General features: G+C 37.3%; 1 protein-coding gene across 2 annotated transcripts in view; it reads right to left on the reverse strand.

The window, feature by feature from the left end:
- The window catches only part of LOC311606691 (uncharacterized protein), a 401,544-nt gene that overhangs the window by 247,458 nt on the left and 130,043 nt on the right, over positions 1 to 24,043 (reverse strand). Inside the window, exon 4 of one of the 2 annotated variants that reach the window (XM_084798037.1) lies at positions 10,884 to 11,023. The exons of the other annotated variant lie outside the window; for it this stretch is intronic. Within the exon in view, the coding sequence (XP_084654163.1) occupies positions 10,988 to 11,023 (36 nt within the window). The 3' untranslated portion in view covers positions 10,884 to 10,987. The remainder of the gene's footprint in view (positions 1 to 10,883; positions 11,024 to 24,043) is intronic. 2 annotated transcript variants of the gene reach the window in all.

The raw sequence follows: 24,043 nt of genomic DNA on the forward strand, positions 1-24,043 counted from the left end.
ACTGGTACTTCTTTTACTGTTTTTAAATATAATCATCCTCATCATTATAATAATAATAAACAATGTAAGACATTAGCTCCACTGAGTAGAATAATGTATCATAAATTAGAAATCTCACTTCTATAACACATATCATTCCACATATTTCCCAAATATTACCAATATTAACAAGAATAATCTCATCCTTTGAATTTTAGTATAAGTGCACTTCAAGCCTTAAATAGATATGCTGGCCATTTGATGACTTGTAATCCCAGGAATGTGCACACACATGTAGAAATAGTCTCTCACTCACAGTTACTCTTACCTATAAAGTGTCATTCTGATTTAACTCTTATTCAAAGCCATTAAAATTACAAATAATATAATCTTTTTAGTACTTAAAGAGATCTAAAACTCACAATAATGAATAATCAGGAAAGAAAATGCAGACATTATAATTATGATATTACTGTCCTAATTATGCCATAAATGAAGATAGACATTCTGCAAAAGTCTATTTTCTTTCTGCCAAGTTAGTTAGAAATGTCTCCTGATATGTAAGTCATAACGTAATGAATACTAAACTAATGAATTTTCCCATCTTCCTTCTTTTTTTTTTTTTTAATAAGCACAATTTTCCCATTTTCTAGAATCAATGTTCTGGGGTATGTGTATGATTTCTAAAATAAAAGTTTATTTTGGTCAAAACAGTTAAAATCCACTTATGAAATGTAATAAATTAAATAAAATTCATGAAATTAAAAAAAACTAAATTAGAGAAAATTTTAAAAGAGGCAGAAGACATTTACAAAGACAATGCTTTGGTACAGAAATCACAAAAAAGAAACAGAGAGAGAGAGAGAGAGAGAGAGAGAGAGAGAGAGAGAACAAACCATACACGTAAACAGAGCAGTGCCTACCAATAGCTGTATAATCACTAAACTAAAGAGAGCACAGATTTACCTTTTCCAAACAAAGGTTTGAGATAAAACTATCTCTGAGAAACCTTCCTGATTTATCATTCATAATTTAGTGATTCTCTGAATTGCATTTTCCCTCCTTAAGGAGGATAAAATGTGATTCCAGCTGGAAAAACTCCCTTTAAAGCAAACCAAATGCATAATTCAAAAATTCTCAGCGATTTTCTAACTCTTTTCCAAGGCAGTGGTTTGAAAAAAATTCTTTTTCATTCTTCAAAACGAGAAATTGCATGTCATGTATTTTTGTGAATTTATATGTTGCTGTAGAACTCTGATGATCCAAACAGATTCACAGCAAACTTGGAAATAAATTCCTTCAATAACTCTTCTCTTTTATCATATACTTTCCAACAGCATCGATGTAAAGATAAAAGCAGAATACAAGAAAAACTTTGCTATCTAAACTTGCCTGCTGGAAGCTGCCTTCTTATGCCTTAAAATACTGTTTTGCCTTCATCAATTTGAAATGTAGTGCAGAACACTAGGTTCTTCCAGACACTATTGAAACAGAAGAAAGAAAAAAAGTGTGTGTGTGTGTGTGTGTGTGTGTGTGTGTGTGTGTGTATGTGTGTGTGTGTGTGTGTGTGTATGTACGTGTGTGTGTTAGGGGTGAAAATACAATCTATAAAGAAATATTTATGAATGGGATAGAAAAATTAAACTACTTTGGTAATTTGACTTTCCTAATATGAATGCCAAATCACATACTATATTTCTTTTTGGATTTTACATAATTATTTTCTAAAATATGCTTTCAGAGGAAAAATTGCTAATTTAGAGATTATGCATATTTGAATTTTGGTACTGCCAAATAAATCACCCTGCAAAAAAAAAACAAAACAGTGATTGAAATGTTAATGACTAATGCTTTAAATGGAAAAAATCTAAAAACAACTGGAACAAAAAGTTAGCTTGCAAAGAAAGAATCCACACTTCAGGATCACTCTTACCTACTTTTCCTATAGTTGTAATAAATATTCTAGGAAAAGGGCAACTTAATAGTTTGTTCTGGCTCATGGCTGAAGGGTAGATTCCATCGCCGTGGAGAAGTCAGCATCTGATCACATCACACCCACACTCAGGAAGGACAGTAATGGATGTTTATGCTCAGCTCCCTTTCATCAAGGCCATATAACATCTCACACAACAGAGAACATGCTGATCTTTTCTAGCAATGGTACCACATCCAGTATGAGGCTGGAACTGGGCCTACTACTTAGGTCAGTGTTATACTGCAGTTGTGATCTAAGAACCGTCTCCTTTATTTCTTCCCAGGCTGTACAGCATTGTTGAAAGATGTGTTGATGAACACCATTAGTTCACCTTACAGGTCTCTACTACAACCAGTATTTGTACATTTCCACTGCCCCTGGGACGTAAAGGTTAATACTGCTTAGATGTCACTCTTGTTTGGCTGAGAAAAGTTTCAAGATTTCTGTTTGGCACTGGATAACTCATAATAATTCTTAACCTATAGGCAATGTAATCTATTAATGCCCATGCTTTTACTAACGGTATATGACATTTTCCTCAAACTTATATAACAGAGTATAAGACTCTCTGGTTTTACATCCTTCAGAAAAAAGCAATGTGGAGAGAAATGGGGGTACAAAATAATGCTTTTGAATCTTTCTTGTGCATTAAAGTCATCTATTAGAAGAATTAGGGAGTCAATGTGGCAGCAGCTAATATGTGTCTGTTTTATGTTTTTTTAACCCTGCTCACAATTATTCTTCAGCTCAGTTCATTGACTTGTTCCTGGTTATGTCACCTTGGGCCCTAATCCAGCTAATTAGTTATTCCTGACAGCATTCTGTGACTCCCCTAAATTGTACTGACATCTGACTCTAGCTATTATTTTGAGGAATTCAAGCATTTTATTATGAATCTTTTGCCTGAGATTTGTCTTCACTTAGTCTGCAGGAAATAGGGATTTTATCATCAGGTAGTTACAAAATCTGTTGGCTGGTTATATCTGAGAATTTGAGACTTTTGCATTTTTCTCCAAATGCATCTATTATTGGTCTCATGGTTGCTCTTCTTTCCTATCAAAGGCTTGACTAAACTTAGGTCCAGAATAAAGTAAAAAGGTCAGGAAGGAAAATGTCAGTTTTCATAATGATATATAACATTTCCATAATTTCAAACCTTAAAGTCTCTTTCAGGATTATTTGTTGGAAGATGAAGGGTGGAAAAACCTACCAAAACTAGGTGTCGTAGTAAATTTTCTATTCCTAAAAAGAGACAAGATAACCAAGGAATTCTAATAAAATAAAGAATTTGATTATGGGCTTCAATATAACTTTAGAGGTTAGTCCATGATCATCAGCTAATCAAAAGAGATGAAGAAAGACACTTCATACTCATCAGAGGAAAAATATAACAGAATGATGTCTCAATCCTGAACATCGATGCCCCAAATGTAGGGGGACCAATATTCATAAAAGGAACATTATTAAAGCTTAAGCACACATTGAACCCCACACATTAATAGTGGGAGACTTTAACAACCCATTCTCACTAACAGACAGAATACCAAGAGAAGAACTAAAAAGAGAAATAATGAAACTAAAAGATGTCATGAATCCAATGGTCTTAACAGATATCTACAGAACATTTCACCCCAAAACAAAAGAATATTCCATCTTCTCAGCACCTCATAGAACCCTCTCAACAATTGACCACACTGTCTAACAAAGCAAACCTCATCTAATAGAAGAAAATCTAAATTACCCCTTGCAAGTTCGTAGCTCTAAGCTGCTTCATAAAGAAATGGAGAGATCCCATACTAGCAACTTAACAACACACCAGAGAGCTTTAGAACAAAAACACACAAGAGTAGATGACAGGAAATCATCAACTCAGGGTTGAAATCAATAAGTTAAAAAGCAAAGAAAAGAGTTCAAAGAATCAATGAAACCCAGAGCTGGTTCTTGAGATCAATAAGATAGACAAACCATTAGGCAAGCTACCTGAATGACTGAAAGAGAGTAGTCAAATCAACAAAACTCAGAAATGAAAAGGTAGAAATAACAACAGACATGAAGAAATCTAAAGGATCGTTAAATTTTACTTTAAAAGCCTATATGCCACAAAATTTAAAAATCTAAATGAAATTGGCAATTTTCTTGATAGATACCACTTAACAAAATTGAATCAAGAATAGGGAAACAATGTAATAGTCCTATTTCTCCTAAAGAAATAGAAGCAGTCATAAAAAGTCCTCCAACACACACACACACACACACACACACACACACACACACACACACACACACACAATTTTCAGGGCCATATGGATTTAAGCACAGAATTCTATGAGACCTTCAGAGAAAAGCTAATACCAATTCTCTTCAAAGCATTCCACAAAATAATAACAGAAGGAACATTAAAAAACTCATTCTATGAGACCACAGTCACCTTGTTACCTTAACCACAAAAACAACCAATAAAGAGTATTTCAGACCAATTTGCCTTATGAACATTGATGCAAAAATTTTCAGTAAAATACTCAGAAACTGAATCTAAGAATACTTTAAAAGTGTTATCCACCATGACCAAATAGGCTTCGTTCCAGGCATGCAGGGGTGGAACAATATACAGAAATCCATCAATCAAATTCCTACCATGTAAGGAAACTGAAAGAAAAAAACATCTCCTTATCATCCCCTTGGATGCTGGAAAACCATTTGACAAAATCCAGGACACATTCATGTTAAAAGCCTTGGAGAACTCTGGGATACAAGGCACATACTTAAACATAGTAAAGGTAATATACAGCAAGCCTATAGTCAACGTCAGATTAAATGGAGAGAAACTTAAATCAATTCCACTGAAACCAGGGACAACACAACGCTGTCCACAATCTATATATCTCTTCAATACAGTTCTTGAATTAGAGCAATGAGACAACTAAGGGAGATCAAGGGGTTACAAATTGGAAAGGAAGAAGCCAAACATATCACTACTCACAGATGATATAGAATACCTAAGTGACCCCAAAAATCCAATGAAGGAACACAACACCTACAGCTGATAAACAACTTCACTGAAGTAGCTTGATACAAAATCAACTTTAAAAAATCAATAGTCCTCCTTTATAAAAAGGACAAACAGGCTGATGAAGAAAGTAGGGAAACAACACCCTTCACAATAACCATATGTAGTGGATATAAACATGTTTTCATTTTGATCCCAAGTATGGGACAGGTATTGGAAGTAAACATGTTTTGTTTTGATCCCAAGTATCGAATGGGGAACAAATTGTGAGAGAGCAGGTGATGTTTATCCACTTAGAAAATGAACCACTTCATGGGGGGGAAAGGAGCTTGGTTTTTGCCATCTGAAAAACATCCTAGTACAGACTCTTTAATAGCTAAATAGGAGGCTAGACTTTTTGGGTCTCTATACTGTTTGGCTGTTCATCGCTCCCCTTTGAGACGCTCCTAGAGAGAGCTGCTCCAGCGAAGGATGTGAGGCTTTGAGTTCCAGTTGCTGCAAGTTCCAGCAGCAGCTTTGGTGGAAATGCTGGTCTGCTGAAATTCTGCTGACTACTCCAGGGAATTCGTTCCCAGGAACTGAATGCAAAAAGGTCTACTTCCACTGTTCCCATAAACCTCCCTTCTCTCCTATCTAGGGTAAGTAAGTTGGAAGTGAGGTATAAACATTTAAAGAACCCCAAATAAAGTAGGTTTGCAAAAGTTGGAACCTACAGCAATAAAACCAGAAAGTATATTGGTGTAACTCTAAGCAAGCAAATAAAAGACTTATATGAAATAAACTCCAAGTCTCTGGAGAAAGCAATTGAAAAAGATATGAGAAAATGGAAAGATCTTCCGTAGTCATGGAATGGTAAGATTAACATAGTAAAAAAGGACATCTTACCAAAAGCAATAGACAGATTCAATGTAATTGAAATCAAATGCCAACACAATTCTTTAAAGACCTTGAAAGAACAATTCTCATCTTTATAGGATGAGATGAAAAATGAAACAAAAACTGCCAAATAGCTAAGACAATCCTGTACAATAAAAATCATCTAGAGGTATCTCCATCCCTGATCTCAAGCTGTATTATAGAGCAACAGTAATAAAATCTGCATGGTACTGGCATAGAAACAGACAGGTGGATCAATGGAATCAGATCAAAGACCTAGAAATAAACCCATGCACAAATAGACACTTGACTTTTGACAAAGAAGCCAAAACAATACAATGAAAAAAGATAGCACCTTCAATAAATGGTGCTATTCCAACTGAATGTCTACCTGTAGAAAATGAAAATGGAACCATATTTATCATTCTGCACAAAGCTCAAGCCCATGTGGATCAAGGACCTTTACATAAAAACAGAAAATTGAATCTATTAGAAGAGAAAAGGGGAAAGAGCCTTGAACTAATTAACACAGGCTACAACTTCCTGAAAAGTACATAAACAGCACAGGCTCTAAGATCAACAATTAATACCTTGTGAAACCAAAAAGCTTCTGTAAGGCAAAGTACACTGTCAACAGAACAAAATGACAGCCTATAGATTGGGAAAATATTTTCAACAATCCTACATCTGACGAAGGGCTAATATTCAAAATATATAAAGAACTCAAGAAATTAAACATCCATTGGCTAGATCTGGGCAGGGGTTTAAGGTTTACCGCCTGTATTGTCCTTGGCTGGTGCCTTAGTCTGAGCAGGACCCTGGGCCCAAAGTAGAGAGTGGGGTATTATTTTCTCACATACTCTGGTGCCTCACCTTTGACCATGTCCCCTGGAGGGGGAGACCTGGTGGCACTCAGAGGAAGGACAGCAGGTTACCAAGAAGAGACTTGATACCCTTTGAGCATATACAGGGGGAGGTAATCCCCCTCAGGAACAGTCATAGGGGAGAGGAATAAGGGGAAAATGGGAGGGAGGGAAGAATGGGAGGATACAAGGGATGGGATAACCATTGAGATGTAACAAGAATAAATTAATAAAGGAAAAAATAAAATTAAAAAAAAGAAATTAAACATCAAAATCCAAACAATCAATTTAAAAAATTGAGGTGCAGAGCTAAACAGAATTCTCAACAGAGGAATATCGAATGGCCAAGAAACACTTAAGCAAATGCTCAACCTACTTTATCATCAGGGAAATACAAATGAAAATGACTCTAAGATTCTATCTTTTACATGTTAGAACGGCTAAGATCAAAAACTCAAGTGACAGCACGTGTTTGCAAGGTTGCGGAGAAAATAGAACACTCCTCCATTGTTGGTGAGAATGCAAACTTGTACAACCACTTTGGAAATCAATCTGGAGCTTTCTCAAAAAAAAAATTGGAATCTACCACACAAGGACATTATCTATGTTCATAGCAGCTTTATTTATAATAGCCAGGTCTTGAAAACAACCTTAGGTCTTTCAACCTAAGAACGGATAATGAATTTTTATAGATATACACCATGTGATAATACTCAATGGAAATCTTTAAATTTGCAGGCAAACAGCTGGAACTAGGAAAGATCATCCTGCGTGAGGTAGCCCAGATCCAGAAAGACATGTATGGTATATACTCACTTATAAGAAGATATTAGCTACATAATACAGAGTTACCACACTAAAATACACAGACCTAAAGAAGCTAAATAACAAGAACCCTAGGGAAGATGGTTAATTCTAATGGCAAATAGAATCAACATTGGAAAAGGTTAAAGAGAAGTAACAAGACAGGAGTTTTCCATGGGGGTCCTCTGAAATACTCCACCCAGCCGCGGACCAAAGCAAGTGCTGAGGATCACAGCCAAACTTTGAGTAGAGTGCAGGGTGTCTTTTGGAAGAGTTGGGCGAGGACCTGGAGGGGACAGGAACTTCACAAGGAAACCAATGGAGCCAACAAATCTGGGCACCGTGGGACCTGCAGAGACTGATGCACCAACCAAGGACTCTGCATGGTGAGGACTTAGACCGAGACCTGCTCAGATGGAGTCGATTGGCAGCACCGTCTCCTTTTGGGTTCCATAATGTGGGTAGTAGGCCTGTGTCTGACACCACCTCTGCTGCCAAGTCGATGAACACTTCCCTCTGGCAGGGTAGCCTTGCCAGGCAACAGAGAAAGAGTATGCAGGCAGTCCAGATGGGACTTGATAGGCTCAGGTCAAATGACAGTGGAGAAGGGCTTCCCCTTTCTGAGGACTAGAGGAGGAGGGCAGGAGTGATGAGGAAGGGAGGGTGGGACCTGAAGGAGACAAGGAAGGGGGCTACAATAGGGATGTAATGTGAATAATTTTTTAAAATATATATGCTTATAAAGCTTCTAAAACTCAGCAGACCTGAGAAAGCTAAAAAAAAAAAAAAAAAAAGTAAAAAACAAGGTCCTAAAAGCAACAAATTCTGTGGAAGAAGAAATGGTAAATCTGCTTGTATTCTGGGCAGGGAGGACCAAGGGTAAGTATTTGTGAGTCATCCCTCAGCTCGGGTGCAATTGTTCAGTGATGCAGCTGCTTTGAGCAATCCATGCTCCTGCAAATAACCCTTCACCAATCATCCTGTAAGCAAATCTCACACACTAATTTTTAACCCAGCTAAACCTCAATAGAGGTATTTCTTTGACCAGCCATTGTTTTCCAAAATAGGATAAATAGACATCTGTTCACACCTACGAGAAAAAGTCAAACAACACTTGCCAAAATATTACATACATGTGGTCAATTAAGGAGATGATTACATAATGGATGTGCAAAGGGGATACATGAGGAAGAAAAGATGAAGTTTTTAGAAAAGGGAGGAGTAGTGGTGAACACATGTTTAGTACTGCTCAGTGTAAATGACAGATTCTGAGCAGTAAACAGAACACGTTTTAGGCTAAAGGAAGTGAAGATTCATGGAGTGAACAGAGGCTGGAACAGTCAACTACCAAATCCCATCTTTCTCTCAGAGTTGGAAGGCTACTTCACAATACTCATAGCTCCTTCCCCCAGCCTCCCCCCAACCAGTAACTTTTAGAAGTGGCGTTTCTTAGTGAGAAGAACATCTTCAAACAGGGAAGAGCCAGATACCATATCTATGTAGAAACTGTCTGTTGGTACCCTGGTGAAGCTAATATTATTGATTACCAGTGTGGGCCCTGTCTCCAAGGCAGAGGAGATGCTCCTTCCTGGTAAGCTTTGTGCTTCAACATAGGTGAGCAGATGCCACACACACCCCGCCCCCGCCATGCTGATAACAACCCACCAGACCCAAATGTGTTCAAAAGATAGTTCCTTGCAGACATTAACCCGTACAAAAGGTGTCAAAAGCTGGCTATTCGGAGAAAAACATATCAAAGATGTCCTGGAGACAAGGCCCCCACTCACCACCACCCTCCCCGCCCCTCCCGTGCCCCAAGTGTCCTGGGATTGTCTCCTGCTATCAGAGTACACTTAATTTAAAATGCAGAGTTTGGAAGGTTTGAGAGCGCACACCCTACTTCTCCTGTAGCTCTCTCCCCTTGTCTTTCTTTTATCATTAAGATTAGTGAATTAAAATCTAGTTCTTTGACTCTTGACTGTATTCATTTTAATCAAGTGTGGTCTGGCCTTTCACAAGCCAGAGGCTCACTCCTCACTCTGAAAGGGACGCAAAATGTTATTCCATCCCTTGTATCCTCCCATTCCTCCCTCCTAGGTGAGAGAAGCATGGGAGAATGGGACGCAGAATTTTACTGTCTCAACTCAGCTGAGCCCAGCTGCCCTGCGCTCCTTCCCTGCTCTAAAGGCCTTCTTTGTGACCGGTCTCAAGATGCAGCCTTCCTTAGCTAGCCTCCAGAAGGCTGAAGAAAACTCTGTGACCAGATTATCAGACCAGCGTCTCAGATAAAGGAACCCACAGCCAGGACCTCTAGTAGATATTTTTAAATTGCATGCTTCAACAAAACAATGCATATAGGTATATTGGAAACCTAGGCAAGATTTCATTTCTTTCTAAAAGCCACCAAGAAAATACTTCAAGTATATTAGAGAATGTTGTGGTTTCTGGCAATTGCAGCAATATAAAGTTGATATAATGAACAAAACATGACACATATCAAGAATGTACTATAAAGAACATTATTTGAATTTGCTTAGGATTGGATTAAAATTGTGCTTAGAATAAAAAACAAACAACCTAATGTTCTGAGTAAAATACAAGCAAAAGTAAGAGAAATCCTATGGCTACATAACTTAGGAAATCATGTCTAAAAGTTAAAATATTAGACTTTGGCTAAAACTGTAATTTTGTAGAAAACCAATCATATACACTAACTGGGAGACGCAATCATTTAACGGTTTATGCATGAAACAGTGTTCAAGTATAATGTGTCTTCAAATTTGATTTTTTTTTCTTTTTATTAATTCTTCAGGTTCCAGGGTGTGTTTATCTGATCCTGGTGTTATTTGAAATCCTTTGTCTTTAATAGAAAGTGAAGGTTTATCTTTAAATGTCAGGCCTATTCACAGGGACGCCAAGAACCAGATCACATTAAGGTGCAAGATCCTGGATAATAGAGGATGCATTTCTCTTTCTTGAAATCATAAATATGGTGGGCTACAAAATATAAAATACCAGGTTCATGTCATACTATTTAATACCATGCTTTTCAAGACAAATGCCACTCATAATTGTTCATGTATGGTAAAATTTAATACTACACATGTAAACTGGGCATAACATGGTCTTGTTTGCATTCCTAAATAATTTGAGATATGACTATCATATTTTTAAAACAATATGTCTAAGCAAATGAAATTGTTATATTCACTTAATAGATTGAAGTCACCCATTTAATTGTTAGAGTTTTTCTGACTTCTTATCTAATGGTATTTGATTTCTAAAATTAGTGCCCTCACAAACATTGCCCATAATTAAGTAATTGTGAGGTCTTCCTGATGGATTAGCATGTTAACTACTATGAAGTGACTGTGCTTACCTCCTCTGACAAGTCTATTTTGACTTGAAGATAAGATATGTGATATTCGTATCTGCTTATTTACAATTTCATTTGTTTGGAATACATGTTTCCTTCCTTACACGTTAAGGTGCTCTCTCTCTTGATGGTGAGGTGACTTCCTAAAGACAAAAGTAAAGAGAGAGCTGCAATTACTTTTAAGCAGTGTGTGTGTTTGTACCTTTTGACTGGGAATTTGAGAGCACTAATGTTCAAAGTTATCCCTGAAAGGTACTATTCTAGTTTGAGACTCTCTTGCTGTGATAAAACACTGACTAGAAGCAATTGGAGGAAGGAAAGATTTAGTGGGCTTCCCCTTCCAGCTTGCAGTCCACAATTAATGGAAGTCAGGGTGGAAGTGAAAGCAAGACTGAAGGCAAAACCACTGGTGAAATGCCTCTTATTGTCTCCCTGGTTTATACTCACCCACAGTCAGATTGACCAATTAACAACCAAGACTATATCCCAAAGTAGGGTCCAGTGTGATGGAGATAATTCTTCAATTGCCTTTTCTTCCCAGGTGATAATATTGTTGTGTCAGTTTGGCAATTAAAAAAAACAGGACAAGTACATAGTGATTTATGTCACGTTATTGATTTTGCTGTGTTTGGTGTTTTTCTAGTTCTCATTGGTGTACTACTGATTGAGAAGTTTTTTTTTTCCTTTTTGCTGCTTCATACATATGATGTTTTTAAGAGTTATGTCATGGAAAAATAGACAGGACCCTGCAGACTTGACCAGATATAGCCTGTTATAATTTACTGATAGAGACTTTCAATACTCTGAACTGAGCTGGTTTGCCACAGGTTTAGAGCTACACAAAGACAGAAAAATTTTGTGAGTGAAATGAACCACCAGACTGGAATTATCAGGATCTGTGGCATGGCTCTGATTTTACAGAAACTCACTGTTCAATAGGCATCAAGAGATTTTAAAGTAATTAACAAACCAGTGTCTGGACTTTTAATCAATTCCCAGGTGTTTGTATGGAAAAATTCGCTTTCTTTTTCTTCCCAAGTGTCAGTAATATGCAAGAGTTGGTGAATGACAATGACAGTAATGTTTTGTGGGGAGGATCTACTGCTCTGGCTATAGCCTTTAAATAAGTATAGAAGATAATTTGTCAATAGTAGTCCTGGTTCTGAAACAAAGGATTGTTACGTAATGTCCATAAACTATCTTTTAAGCTAATTTCTACAGAATTATTTTTTCATATGAATATTTTGGAATCTGAGGAAACAAATGCTACATACTCATTCATCATTCATCCAACATTTGTCATTTTTGAAAAAAATAATAAAATCACTCACTATAGCTCTTATCTGCTAAATTGAGTTTGGGTATTAAATAACCAAGTAATTAATGTGATGAGACAATGGTTGAATAGAGGTATAGAGTGTTAATGCAGTCTGGTCTTCTGGTATGCCTTGTGATTCTTGTCTCAAGTGCCTTGGAATTCTATTCTGGGGAGTAAGACACCTGACATAACCCTGCTTTTCTTTATAAGTCTGAGTCTCAGATGCTGGTCATGCTTCTGATTAGTCCTTCTGTGATCATATTCTTAATGTTTTTCTGACCAGTAAGTGAATCCTGAGATTAATGCAGGACTTTTTGAGTATTATAGAAACTTTCTCTGACCCTTTGTGCTTGACACAAAGTTGTAAGGTGTCAGGCACTCAACACTCACTAAAGATCAACTTGAGACAGTGCATGGAATTCATTGAATCAATGAAATTTAATGGTATGGAATCGTAGGAGACTATTCAAAGTAGAAGCAATTTTATTAAGAAATATAGGAAATGAGAAATTGAGAAAAAATATTTTTTAAATGATAGAAAGTAGAAATCTGAAATATATGCATGTTTGATTGTCTGTTTGTATATATGAACTGATCCGGTGGAAAGGGTGGCAGCAGGTGGCTTGGAACAGGGTCAACTTACATAATTAAGTTCCTTTTTTATTAATTAATGTATTCATTTTACATCCCAGGCATATTCTAATCCCTCCTCTCCTTCCTTACCTTTCTCCTATCTCCCCCCTATTCCTCAGAAGAGGGGAGAAGCAACCCCTGAGGTCTTTTTGTGGAGCTACCATCCTGTCCACATCCTTTTGTCCTCCAACTCTTTCATATGATTCCCTGTGCACTGCCCAAAGTTTGGCTGTGAGTCTTGATTTGATCCCCTGCTGGGTGGAGTCTTTCAGAGAATCCCTACTGTAGCCTCCTGTGCTGTTCCCTCTCTTCAACTCCTTCCAGTGTCTGTTTTATTTTCCTTTCTGAATAAGAATTAAGCATCCTCCCTCCTTGTGATTTAGCTCCTTTAGGTCTGTGGAGTGTAGTATATTTATCCTGTATTATGTGGTTCATATCTGCTAAAAAGTGAGTATATACAATGTGTCTCCTTCTGGGTCTGGGTTGCCTCACTCAGGATAATCTTTTCCTGATCTATCCATATGCCTGAAAATTTCATGCCTTTCTTGTTTTTTAATAGCTAAATACTAAGAACTCTAAAATTAAAAACCAACAAACCAAATGATCCAATTAAAAATGTTCAGATATACCCAATGAACAGCTTACTCATTATGATGAGGAGGAGAGGGAGAGAGCATGGATTGTCTCTGTCATGAACTCTGGTGCCTGTGATTTGATCACTTCCCCTTGGCAGGGAGATCCTGTTAGCACACACAGGTCTAGAGGAGGGGAATAGGGCACAAGAGGGAGGTTGGGAACAGGAAGATAAAAGTGAGGGGATAACAACTGAAATGTAATATGGATTAATTTTAAAAGAAATGGAGTACAGAGCTCTTGGTCATCAGAGAAATGCAAATGAAAAGAACTCTGAGATGCCATCTTACACTTCTCAGAATGGCTAAGCTCAAAATCTCAAGTGACAGCACCTGCTGGTGAGGATGTGGAGAAAAGGGAACACTCCCCCATTGATGCTGGAAATGGAAACTTGTACAACCACTTTGGAAATCAATATGGCACTTTCTCACAGAATTGGAAATAACTGTACCTCAAGACCCAGCCATACCATTCCTGGGCATATATTCAAAACCTAATCACAGTGGCATACTTCTTTCAGAAAGGCTCCAGTGCCTAAAGGTTCTACACATTCCCAAACAGTACTACCAGCTGGATTCCAAGGCTATTATACAAGAGCAGGTGTCAACTACCTTCTGAATCCCAGTATGAGCCTCCACAACAGTATAATATCTACATAAAAACTAGTACTAGCTCAACCATGTCAAGTTCTACCTGGCATATCACCTGGAGGGAGTGGGAGAATTTGACTCTCCCTGAAAGTTTGTTATCAGCCACCAAGGATCCTATGCTTCTTCGGGGCTTAGATCTGAAGAAAGGACTAGAACACACAAGCATTGTTAAAACACTAGTTTTGAAACTTCCGTGTCACTTTTGCTTTACTTTATTTGCCAAAATAAGGCACAAGACCAGTCACACTTATTGTAATTTTTAAAGAATTTCTACAGCTAGCCAACACTCATATAGGGATGTAGCTTATACTCTTAGAAGGAAAGTGTTGTAGAGCCACAGTGTTTTTGAAGTTTGAGTGAAAAATTGAACCCATTTTATAAACATACTGTGTAGTAGATTTCATTAATCATGGTATGTCAGCACATGGATCCTATCAGGAACATAGAATAACCTCACCCCATTGTGAGGATTATTGCTTATATGAAATAAACATACATTGCCTTCCAACATCCCTCTAGACCGTATTTCAAAAATTCAGATGTCCGGAAGTTAAACACCTTATTGCATAGGTTATTTTATTTTATTTTTATTAAGTCATTTATTTACTTTACATCCAGACCAAAGCTTCCTTTCCATCCTTCCCTCCCAGTCTCTTCCTCCATCTAACCTCCCCTCTCCACATCCTCAAAGAAGGAACCCTCCCCCCATGGACACCAGCCTTGTTATATCATGTTGTAGTAAGATTTTAAATAGGCTTATCATCGCAAAAGAACAAAGAAACTTGAGAAGAAAAAGAAAGAATTTAAGGAGCTAATAAGAATTTGGAGATAAGTGTCTTTGCAGTCTTCAGAGACTCACTCCAAAGCTCTCTTTTCCAGCTCTTGGGATCAGACTGAGGAGCAGAAGGTTGTACACTGTAATCTTGGTACCCTTGCCACCTTTCAAATAAAGGTTTAAAAATAAAATTGGAATGTTTCTTCCAATAAGTCACTCACATTTGTATTTTATATATGCAGGCAATTAAAGGTGCACTCTAGCTTTGTTCAGATTACTTGATTTTAAGAAATAATGAATTACCAGGAATAGGTAGCCATTAGTGCACATTGAGCAGTTCTACAAACATTTGGAGTATAAATTTAGAGATAGAATGTCACCTAATTAGTCATATCACTTTTGAGGAATTTCCGCACACCCTTTAAGGAACAGTCAACCATCAACTACTGTGTATCCAAGCTTTATGAAGTGGTGACAAATATAGAATTTAGCAGTTTTCTGTTGTCAAATATTTTTTATTTTGCTCCAGAGTATACGTTTTTATTGCACTTATTTTTTTCAGTTGCTTGTGAATTTTATACTTTAAATTTATATTCTCCAGTCCAAATTTGCAAAGTTTCACAGTGTAGCTATTATGCTCCTCATTATTGAAACAGTGTAGAAGCCATAGCATTTTCTATCCAGTTATCATATGCCTTTTTAATAAGAAGATTTACCTCTTACCCATTTAAAAAAAAAAGGCCTATTCAGATCTTGCCAATGGACAGGACATTCTCTACAGTAGTGGGAGAGCAGGGACTGACTCTGACATGAACTCTGGTGCCCCATATTTGACCACTTCCCCTTGGTGGGGAGACCTGGTGGAACTCAGAAAAAGGATTAGCAGGCTACCAGGAAGAGACCTGATAGGCTGTGACCTTATGGTGGGGAAAAAGATCCCCTTCTGTCACAGACCTAGAGGAAGGGAAAAGGGTGAAAGAGGGAGAGAGGGAGGGAGGAACGGGAATAGAAAAGTGAGGGGATAACAACTGAGATGTAATTTGAATAAATTAATAAAATAAAATTTTAAAAAGGGATAATATTGGGTAGTAGCAAAAGACACCCCTATGTTGATCTGCATTTTATGAAGACTTTACATATACTCTGTACATTTTTTATATATCCAGAACTGACTGCTTTCCCTGCTGTGCGTTTTCCTGTCTTAGTGATAGAAAGTCTCACTTGGATAACTTAATTTAGAAAGCAGTAATAAGTTACTGACTTTTGTTTGTTTGTTTTGTTTTACAAGAAAGTCTCTGGCTAGAGAGGAATCTTTTGACTTTGAGAATAGTTCACTTTGTCCTGCCCTCACCAAGGCCAGAGACATGACTCGGGTCCCTTCGTGTAGTTTTAGGTTCTGGTGTCATTATAGTAGAGTAGTGATCTCCAACGATACCAAACCCTGCTAATAGACAACTAGATGCTTATCAAAAGATGTAAGGGCAACAGAAAAGTAGTCACAAGAAGAGAATGAAATCATTGCACTGTCAGGGTCAAACTACCTTAGGGCAACTTTTGTTTTAATGCAGGGTAGCAATAATAAAAGAAAATTATAATTAATAATAAAGTATGACTCAGTCTAGTGTCACCAAATGATGTGTTACAATAAATAGAAGAAATATTTTGATAAATAAATTATATGATTTACAAATAAATTATAGTTTTTCTTCTCTTTCTTCCCTTCTTTCTCTCTCTCCCTCTTTTCCTTACTTTCTCTCTTTTTTCTTTCTTTCTGGATGTCTTAGGGTCCTTTTTCCTAAAAGTCAAAGATTTTAAGTCTATCTATTATGTGACAAATAAACATTTATTTCTACTTTAGAATGCTCAGAGGAATGGGGAATTTGTGACATCAGAGTAAAATAGTGACCTATTTTAAGTCAAGCCAAATCTCTCACCTCTCCAAAGGACAACCCTAAGCACTAAGTAGTCTATTTTAGTTTTGTTTTAATGTCTTGGTTGTATTTTGTAATTGCCCAGTTTTTTTTTTTTTTGTATGTTTTTGTTTGTTATTTGTTTTTCTTTTTGTTTTTGTTTTCTGGCATACGCATATGCATTTGACAATGGCTATCTGAAAGTATATTCAAATTCCTGCATCTTCTAAAATGCTGATGAAAGAACACTTAGAAAATTCTGCACTTTAAGTAAACTAACATAGTAGGATATTTCCAACTCATTTTAAGAGTCAGAGTGGCTCAAACAAAAGCAGTAAAACGCCATAAAATAGGGGGAAGCCTAGAAAAAGCTAACTTTACCAATCACTTACTTTTTTCTTTTTTAAAAAATATTTTAAATTTTTTTACATATACATTTATATTATTACACATATATAAAATAAACACTTTTTAAAACTTGTTAACTTCACCATGAATTTACCGATGTTATCGTCTAGGTTAGAGCTCCCTCCTGTGGCTCTATTTAGAAATACATCTCATCTCTGTACAGAAACATTCCTAACTTTATCAATTCACTTATTTTCACTATGCAAATAAAGTAGGAAGACTTCAATACTCTGAGAGATATAGAAACACAACTTATAACATTGATTCTGTTCATCTGTAAAATGTAAGAGGATTAAGGTTTTTAAAATAGCAGGACATGATCTGACTTTACATCAGGAATAGGAGAACTTTCTATATTGTCTTGAAGAAAGAACTAGTTTGAGAAAGTGGGAGATAATGCAAAATGCAATAGCATAGTAGCTTGTTTTTCTTGCCTGTATTGATAAGAAATGTGTGGTCAAGGGTCAGAGTTTTTAGCACAATCCTTAAAGCATGTTTATTTCGTTAGTTGTTGGTTGGTACCTGATATAAAGCTTAATTTCTTCTCTGTTGGTTTAATTATAGGAGCTTCTTGCTCCTGGTATTGTAACCTTGATCCTTTGTGGAAATGCTTATGATGAGAATGATTTTCTAAAGCGTCACTTGTGTCTCTCTCCTCAGCTATCACAGTATCACAGTTTTTGCTTCACTTACAAAATTGGTGTGTTTAATAGAACTCCAGGAACCTGGAGCTTGAAGATGACCACCAGTGACAAGAAGCCCAGGGCCTATATGCTCCACCTAATCAATAAACAGATTATAAAGAATGTTGCTAGGACCCCAAAGAATGTGAATCATGCCTGATTTAAGTTAACTGTCTCAGAAATAATTTGAGGTCTAGGTCTTTGCCCCTCCCCCCCCAAAATAAATGACCAATGGACCTATCTTGTAATTAATGCTACAAACTAGTCTAATATACTAGCTGTTATCTCATAATCCTAAAATTGAAATATTTGATAGGCATGGGTGGGAGGTATTAGCTTTACACCATCTACAATTGATGTTTATTAATATCATTAAGAGTATAAGTAAATTATGTAATCAGATTATGCATCTAAATGCCCATTTACATAGTAACATAAGCATCTATGCCATCATGACCCAGAGAGGGTGGGACGAACTATACACTGTTTAGTCCTGTGGTCACAGAACTAATAAAAGCTACACAATGGCAGCCAGGCCTATGGTAATGATCTAGAGATTGTGGATACCTCCATACCTTACCCACAAATGTTCCTTCAAGAAGAAATGGGAAGATGAGACTCTCTAAGATTCCAGCTATCAGTCTGTTGAGACCAAAATGTTACTTCTCTATGTAAGTCTATATTGTATAAAAATCATGGTGTCTGGCAATGTGTTTCTCCTAAGAGACTCCAAGTTGCAGTTGGGGATTTTGTTTGTTTGTTTGTTTAACACTTTACTTTTGGGCTTTTAGGGGGGGGTGCTTTTTGTTTTGTTTTGTTGTTTTTGTCTACATTTTCCCAGTGACGTAATGGACTTACTAGAAAGGCAAGAACAAACAGGCAAATAGCAAAAGATTCCATGTTGTTCTTTCTATCAGCTTCAAGAAATAGGTATGGCCCAGGTTAAAGGTGTTTCGTTCTACCAAAAGACCTGGAACAATTAAAAGGAAATCCACCTGCCTCAGGTGCAGAAAAAATGAAAAGAAAGATGTGCCCACAATTTCTGGATTTCCAAATGCAGTCAATTTGACAACCAAGAATAGCTTTCATGGTGGGTCAGATAATACTGAGCTCATGATGGACAGTCAATCACATGATACCTCAGTAGCCCATTGTTAAATATTCAGTTCCTACAAAGACCCAGTAGAGCAGGTCAAGAGATTTTTAAAGGGAGAATAATTGTCGGTAGGTGATGGCAGTCTTACTCCAAAGCCCCAAAGTTCTCTTCTATGATTCACCTATAGGGGCTTGACAGAGGTGCTAAACAGCATCTATGTCTGCCATTGACTCATCAAGTAGCATCCAATCTGCTACATCATATGCTCCAAGTGGTTGATGAGCCTCAAGCTTCTGGAGAACCTTCTCCTGCTCCCAAAACTTCACAAAGCTACTGAGGTATATGGGCCACAGTAGCATATCCAAGTAATGTATTGTCTATAGAATGAAAATAGTCACACTAGTTGTGTGCTGGAGCATCTTCTGGATATATTCCAAGGAGTGGAATAGCTGGGTCTTGAGGAAGCCCTATTCCCATTTTTCTGAGATAGCACCAGATAGATTTCCAAAGTGGTTGTACTAGTTTGCATTCCCACCAGCAATGAAGGAGTGTTCCTCTCTCCCCACATCTTCGCCAGCATGTGGTGTCGCTTGAATTTTTGATCTTAGCCATTCTGATGGGTGTAAGATGGAATCTCAGAGATGTTTTGATTTGCATTTCCCTGATGATTAAGGAGGTTGAGCATTTCTTTAAGTGTTTCTCAGCCATTTGATATTCCTCTGTTGAGAATTCTCTGTTTAGTTCCATGCCCCATTTCTCGATTGGGTTATTTGGTTTGGTGGTATTTAATTTCTTGAGTTCTTTATATATTTTGGATATTAGACCTTAAAATTTGCTCAACCATGTTCATAGCTGCTTTATTCATAATAGCCAGAACATGGAAACAGCCGAAGTGTCCCTCAATAGAAGAATGGATAAAGAAACTGTGGGACATATACACTATGGAATACTATTCAGCTATTAAAAACAAGGAATTCCCGAAATTTGTGGATAAATGGATTGAGCTAGAAATGATCATAATGAGTGAGTTAAGCCAGAAGCAGAAAGACTCAAATGGTATATACTCACTTATATCTGCATATTAGCCCAAGGGGCATGCCCCACGAAAGCCTTCACTTACCAGGAAACTGAGACAGAGGAGAGGACATTCGGGTGGGATTCTAGATGAGAGAATCATGGGAGAAAGGCAAAGTAGAAGGACCCAGAGGGTCCTAGAAGCCTACAAGTAGAACATTATGATAGGCAGATTTGGGCACAGGGGTCCCGCTCAAACTAAGGCACCAGCCAAGGACAATACAGGCGGTAAACCTTAAACCCCTACCCAGATCTAGCCAATGGACGGAACACTCTCCACAGTAGAGTGGAGAGTGGGAGATGACTTTCTCACATACTCTGGTGCCTCACCTTTGACCATGTCCCCTGGAGGGGGAGACCTGATGGCACTCAGAGGAAGGACAGCAGGTTACCAAGAGGAGACTTGATACCCTATGAACATATAGAGGGGGAGGTAATCCCCCTCAGGAACAGTCATAGGGGAGGGGAGTAAGGGGAAAATGGGAGGGAGGGAAGAATGGGAGGATACAAGGGAGGGGATAACCATTGAGATGTAACAAGAATAAATTAATAATAATAATTAAAAAAAGAAAATAGTCACACTAAACATTGTGCTTTTTCCGGGAAATTGTCTTAGTTAGGGTCACTATTGCTGCAGTGAAACACAATGACCAAAAAGCAAGTTTGGGAGGAAAGCATTTATTAGGCTTACACTTCAACATTGCTGCTCATCATAAAAGAAAGTCAGAACAGGAACTCCTAGCAGTGCAGGAACCTGGAAGCAAGAACAGATAAAGCAACCATGCCTGTTTACTGGCTTGTTTAGCCTGTTTTTTTTTTTTAATAGAGCCAAGAGCACCAGCCCAAGGATGATACCACACACAGTGGACTGGGTCCTCCCACATTGATGACTAATTAAAAAAATGCCTTACAGCTGGAAGTTTCTTTCTAATTACTCTAGCTTCCTTCTAATTTATTTCTAATTACTCTATCCTGTGTCAAGTTGATACAAAACCAGACAGTTTTATGGAAGGGGTCAGGTGCAATGACTTATCCTTTACCTTAGAAGAAATAGCTCTATATTCCTCATAACATTGGTCTCCTAAGAATTTCACTGAGTTATGAGGCCTTTGAATTTTGATTGGACTTATTTTCTACTTTCTGTGTTACAAAAAAGTTCAATGTGGTTGCTATCTTGTGCTCACTTCAACTAACCAATATAATGTCATCAATATAGTGACCTAAGGTGATATTTTGTGATGAGACAGGTGGTCAAGATCTTTTTTAAACTAAGTTCTGACACAGAGCTGGAGGGTTAATATATCCTTAAGGTAAAACTGTAAAGGTATACTACTGGCCCTGACAACTGAAAGAAAATTGCTTCTGATAGTCATTAGAGACTGGTACTAAGAAAAAGGCATTTGCTTGATCAATAGATTTGTGCTGTGAACAAGGATATGTGTTATTCTGCTTAAGTATGGAAAGCACATCTGGCACAACAGCTGCATTTGGAGTTGCTACTTAATTGAGTTTTTAATAGTCAACTGTCACTATCCATGTTCCATCTTTCTTCTGCACTAACAAGATAAGAGACTTAAAGAGAGATGTAGTGGGAATCAATATCCCTGGATTTTTCAAGTCCTTGATGGTCATACTAGTTTCTGCAATTCCTCCAGGGATGGAATACAGTCTTTGATTCACTATTTTCCTTGGGAGAGGCAATCCTAATGGTTTCCATTTATCACTTCACAAGTCTGAGAACCAATGTGATAATTCTTCCAAGTGCATCTGACCCAATTATATGTTCTAGGACTGGGGAAATAACCACAGGATGAGTTCAGAGACACTCTAGACTTACGGTGAGTCAGACTTCAGCCAAAACTCAGTTAATCACCTGACCTCTATTATCTCCTTCTTAAATTGTAGGGAAGCAGTGTTTCTTGTGGCCTCCTGAAATAAGTGTAAACTCAGAACCAATTTCCAATAGACCCTGGAAAGTTTTTTCCTTCCTCCAAGTGAACAGTTGCTCTTGTGTAAGGTTGAAGAACCCTCTGGAGAAGGACTAGAAAGGGACTAACAGTAAGACTTTTAGGTATTTCATCAATGTTCATCCTCAGAAGAAAGTGGCTGGCCCTTCATTCAAGGTGTTCTAGGTCTGCAAACTGTCTCAAGTCTGATAAAAAAAAAATAAGTTGTAGGTAGATATTTCTGTTAGCCAGCAGAAATTTTGGTGCTGATTAAAGGTTGATCTTCCTACCTCAAAAGACCTGGATTAAAGGTTTATCTTCCAAACTCAAAGATTCATATTAGAATTTTACATTCTCACTTCAAACGATGTAATTAAAAAAAAATCTCTTGAAGGTATTCACAGTCACTTTGGTTTTTTAGTTAATTCCAGATGTAGTCAAGTTGACAACTAAGAATAGTCATCACAGATGATGAATCATACTCTAAGACTTCAAATTTAGAAATGGCAGCCGCCACTAGACTGCAACCCTGTCTTTTAGTTGTCAGGGCTATATATATAAATGGTAGTCTGTCCCTTTAAGGCTTCTCCATTGGGTATTCCCTAAACATAAATTCATTGGTTATCTATTAATAGGCTGCTGTAGTTGGCAAGAATAGAGGAGTCTCAAGGATTCTAGACAATTTTTTGGATGTCTCACCTGGGAAGTATTCCTTTACATAGTCCAGGTAATTAAAACAAAAAATCAAGAGGGCCCTGAAAAGTGAGGTTTTGAAAGACCAATATTAAAGTGGTGTCTTGTCCTATATTTGACTAAATTTATCAGAATGCCCATGGCTAAGGCCTACCCCTGATTTAAGGACATTGGGATGTCATAGGGAAAAAATAATTTCATTATATAAAGTAATAAACAGAATCCACATACGTATCTACTTCCTTCTAAAGAAAGAGAAAAGGCAATTTTTTATATCAAACTTTACCCATATTCACTTTGTACTGCTGTTGGTCATTGTTATGTGTAAAGAGCCTCCTTCGGTTTTTTTTCAGAATTTTAATATATTTTATTAATCTATTCATATTACATCTCAATTGTTATCCCATCCCTTGTATCCTCCCATTTCTCCCTCCCTCCCCTTTTTTCCCTTATTTCCCTCCCCTATGACTGTGACTGAGGGGGACCTCCTCCCCCTGTATATGCTCATAGGATATCAAGTCTCTTCTTGGTAGCCTGCTATCCTTCCTCTGAGAGGAAGTCAATTCCTAAATATAGAGATGTATAAGGGGAAATACAGGAGGTACGCCCCCAATACAATACCACTACCATATTTGTCTTTTCTGTATAGAAATGAAAATGGAGATTACAACTCAAAGTAAATGTTGACCCCTGTCCATAATTGTGTTAGACAGTTTCCTAAATTGATGGGTATAAAATAATGACTTAGGGAATAAGAGGAGAGATCTTACAAAATTAAAAGAAGGAACTCAAGTGATCAAGGAATGATCTTGACTACTTACAGACATCTAGAGATATCTCTGGCCTGATTTTATCTGGTTCTTGCCAGAAAAGGAAACAGATATCCAAAAGTTTCTCTAAAATAATCATTTGAGCTTCTAGGGATAGAACAGCCTCAACTCTAGGCAGATAAATCCATGCTGACATGCCTTAGAACTTGGGTGCCGATGGAGACAAAATGAAATATGTGATAGAATTTGTAGCTGACATTTTGAATGTCTTTTTGTTTTGTGGAAATATTTTAAAATAGACTCAATCTCTCTACTTAATTCAAGATGATCCCCCAAAAGGTCTTGAGTTGGGATTATCCTAATAACCAGTGGCAGGCTTGTTCATTAAAGTCCTTAATCCCAATTATGACAGATATCACTGTTAACAAGTGTCCTGAAATGGTATCATTTTATACTTCAGCAAAAGATATTGCTCGTGATGCAAAGTTCTATAATAAAAACTATAAAGAGGTCCTTTGGGCCAAATGACAATTTTGAGGCATTGATGAATATGGGTCTTGTTGTGAAGAGTGAT

Source organism: Acomys minous (genome assembly GCF_964271855.1).
Source record: "Acomys minous genome assembly, chromosome: 10".
NCBI lineage: Eukaryota > Metazoa > Chordata > Mammalia > Rodentia > Muridae > Acomys > Acomys minous.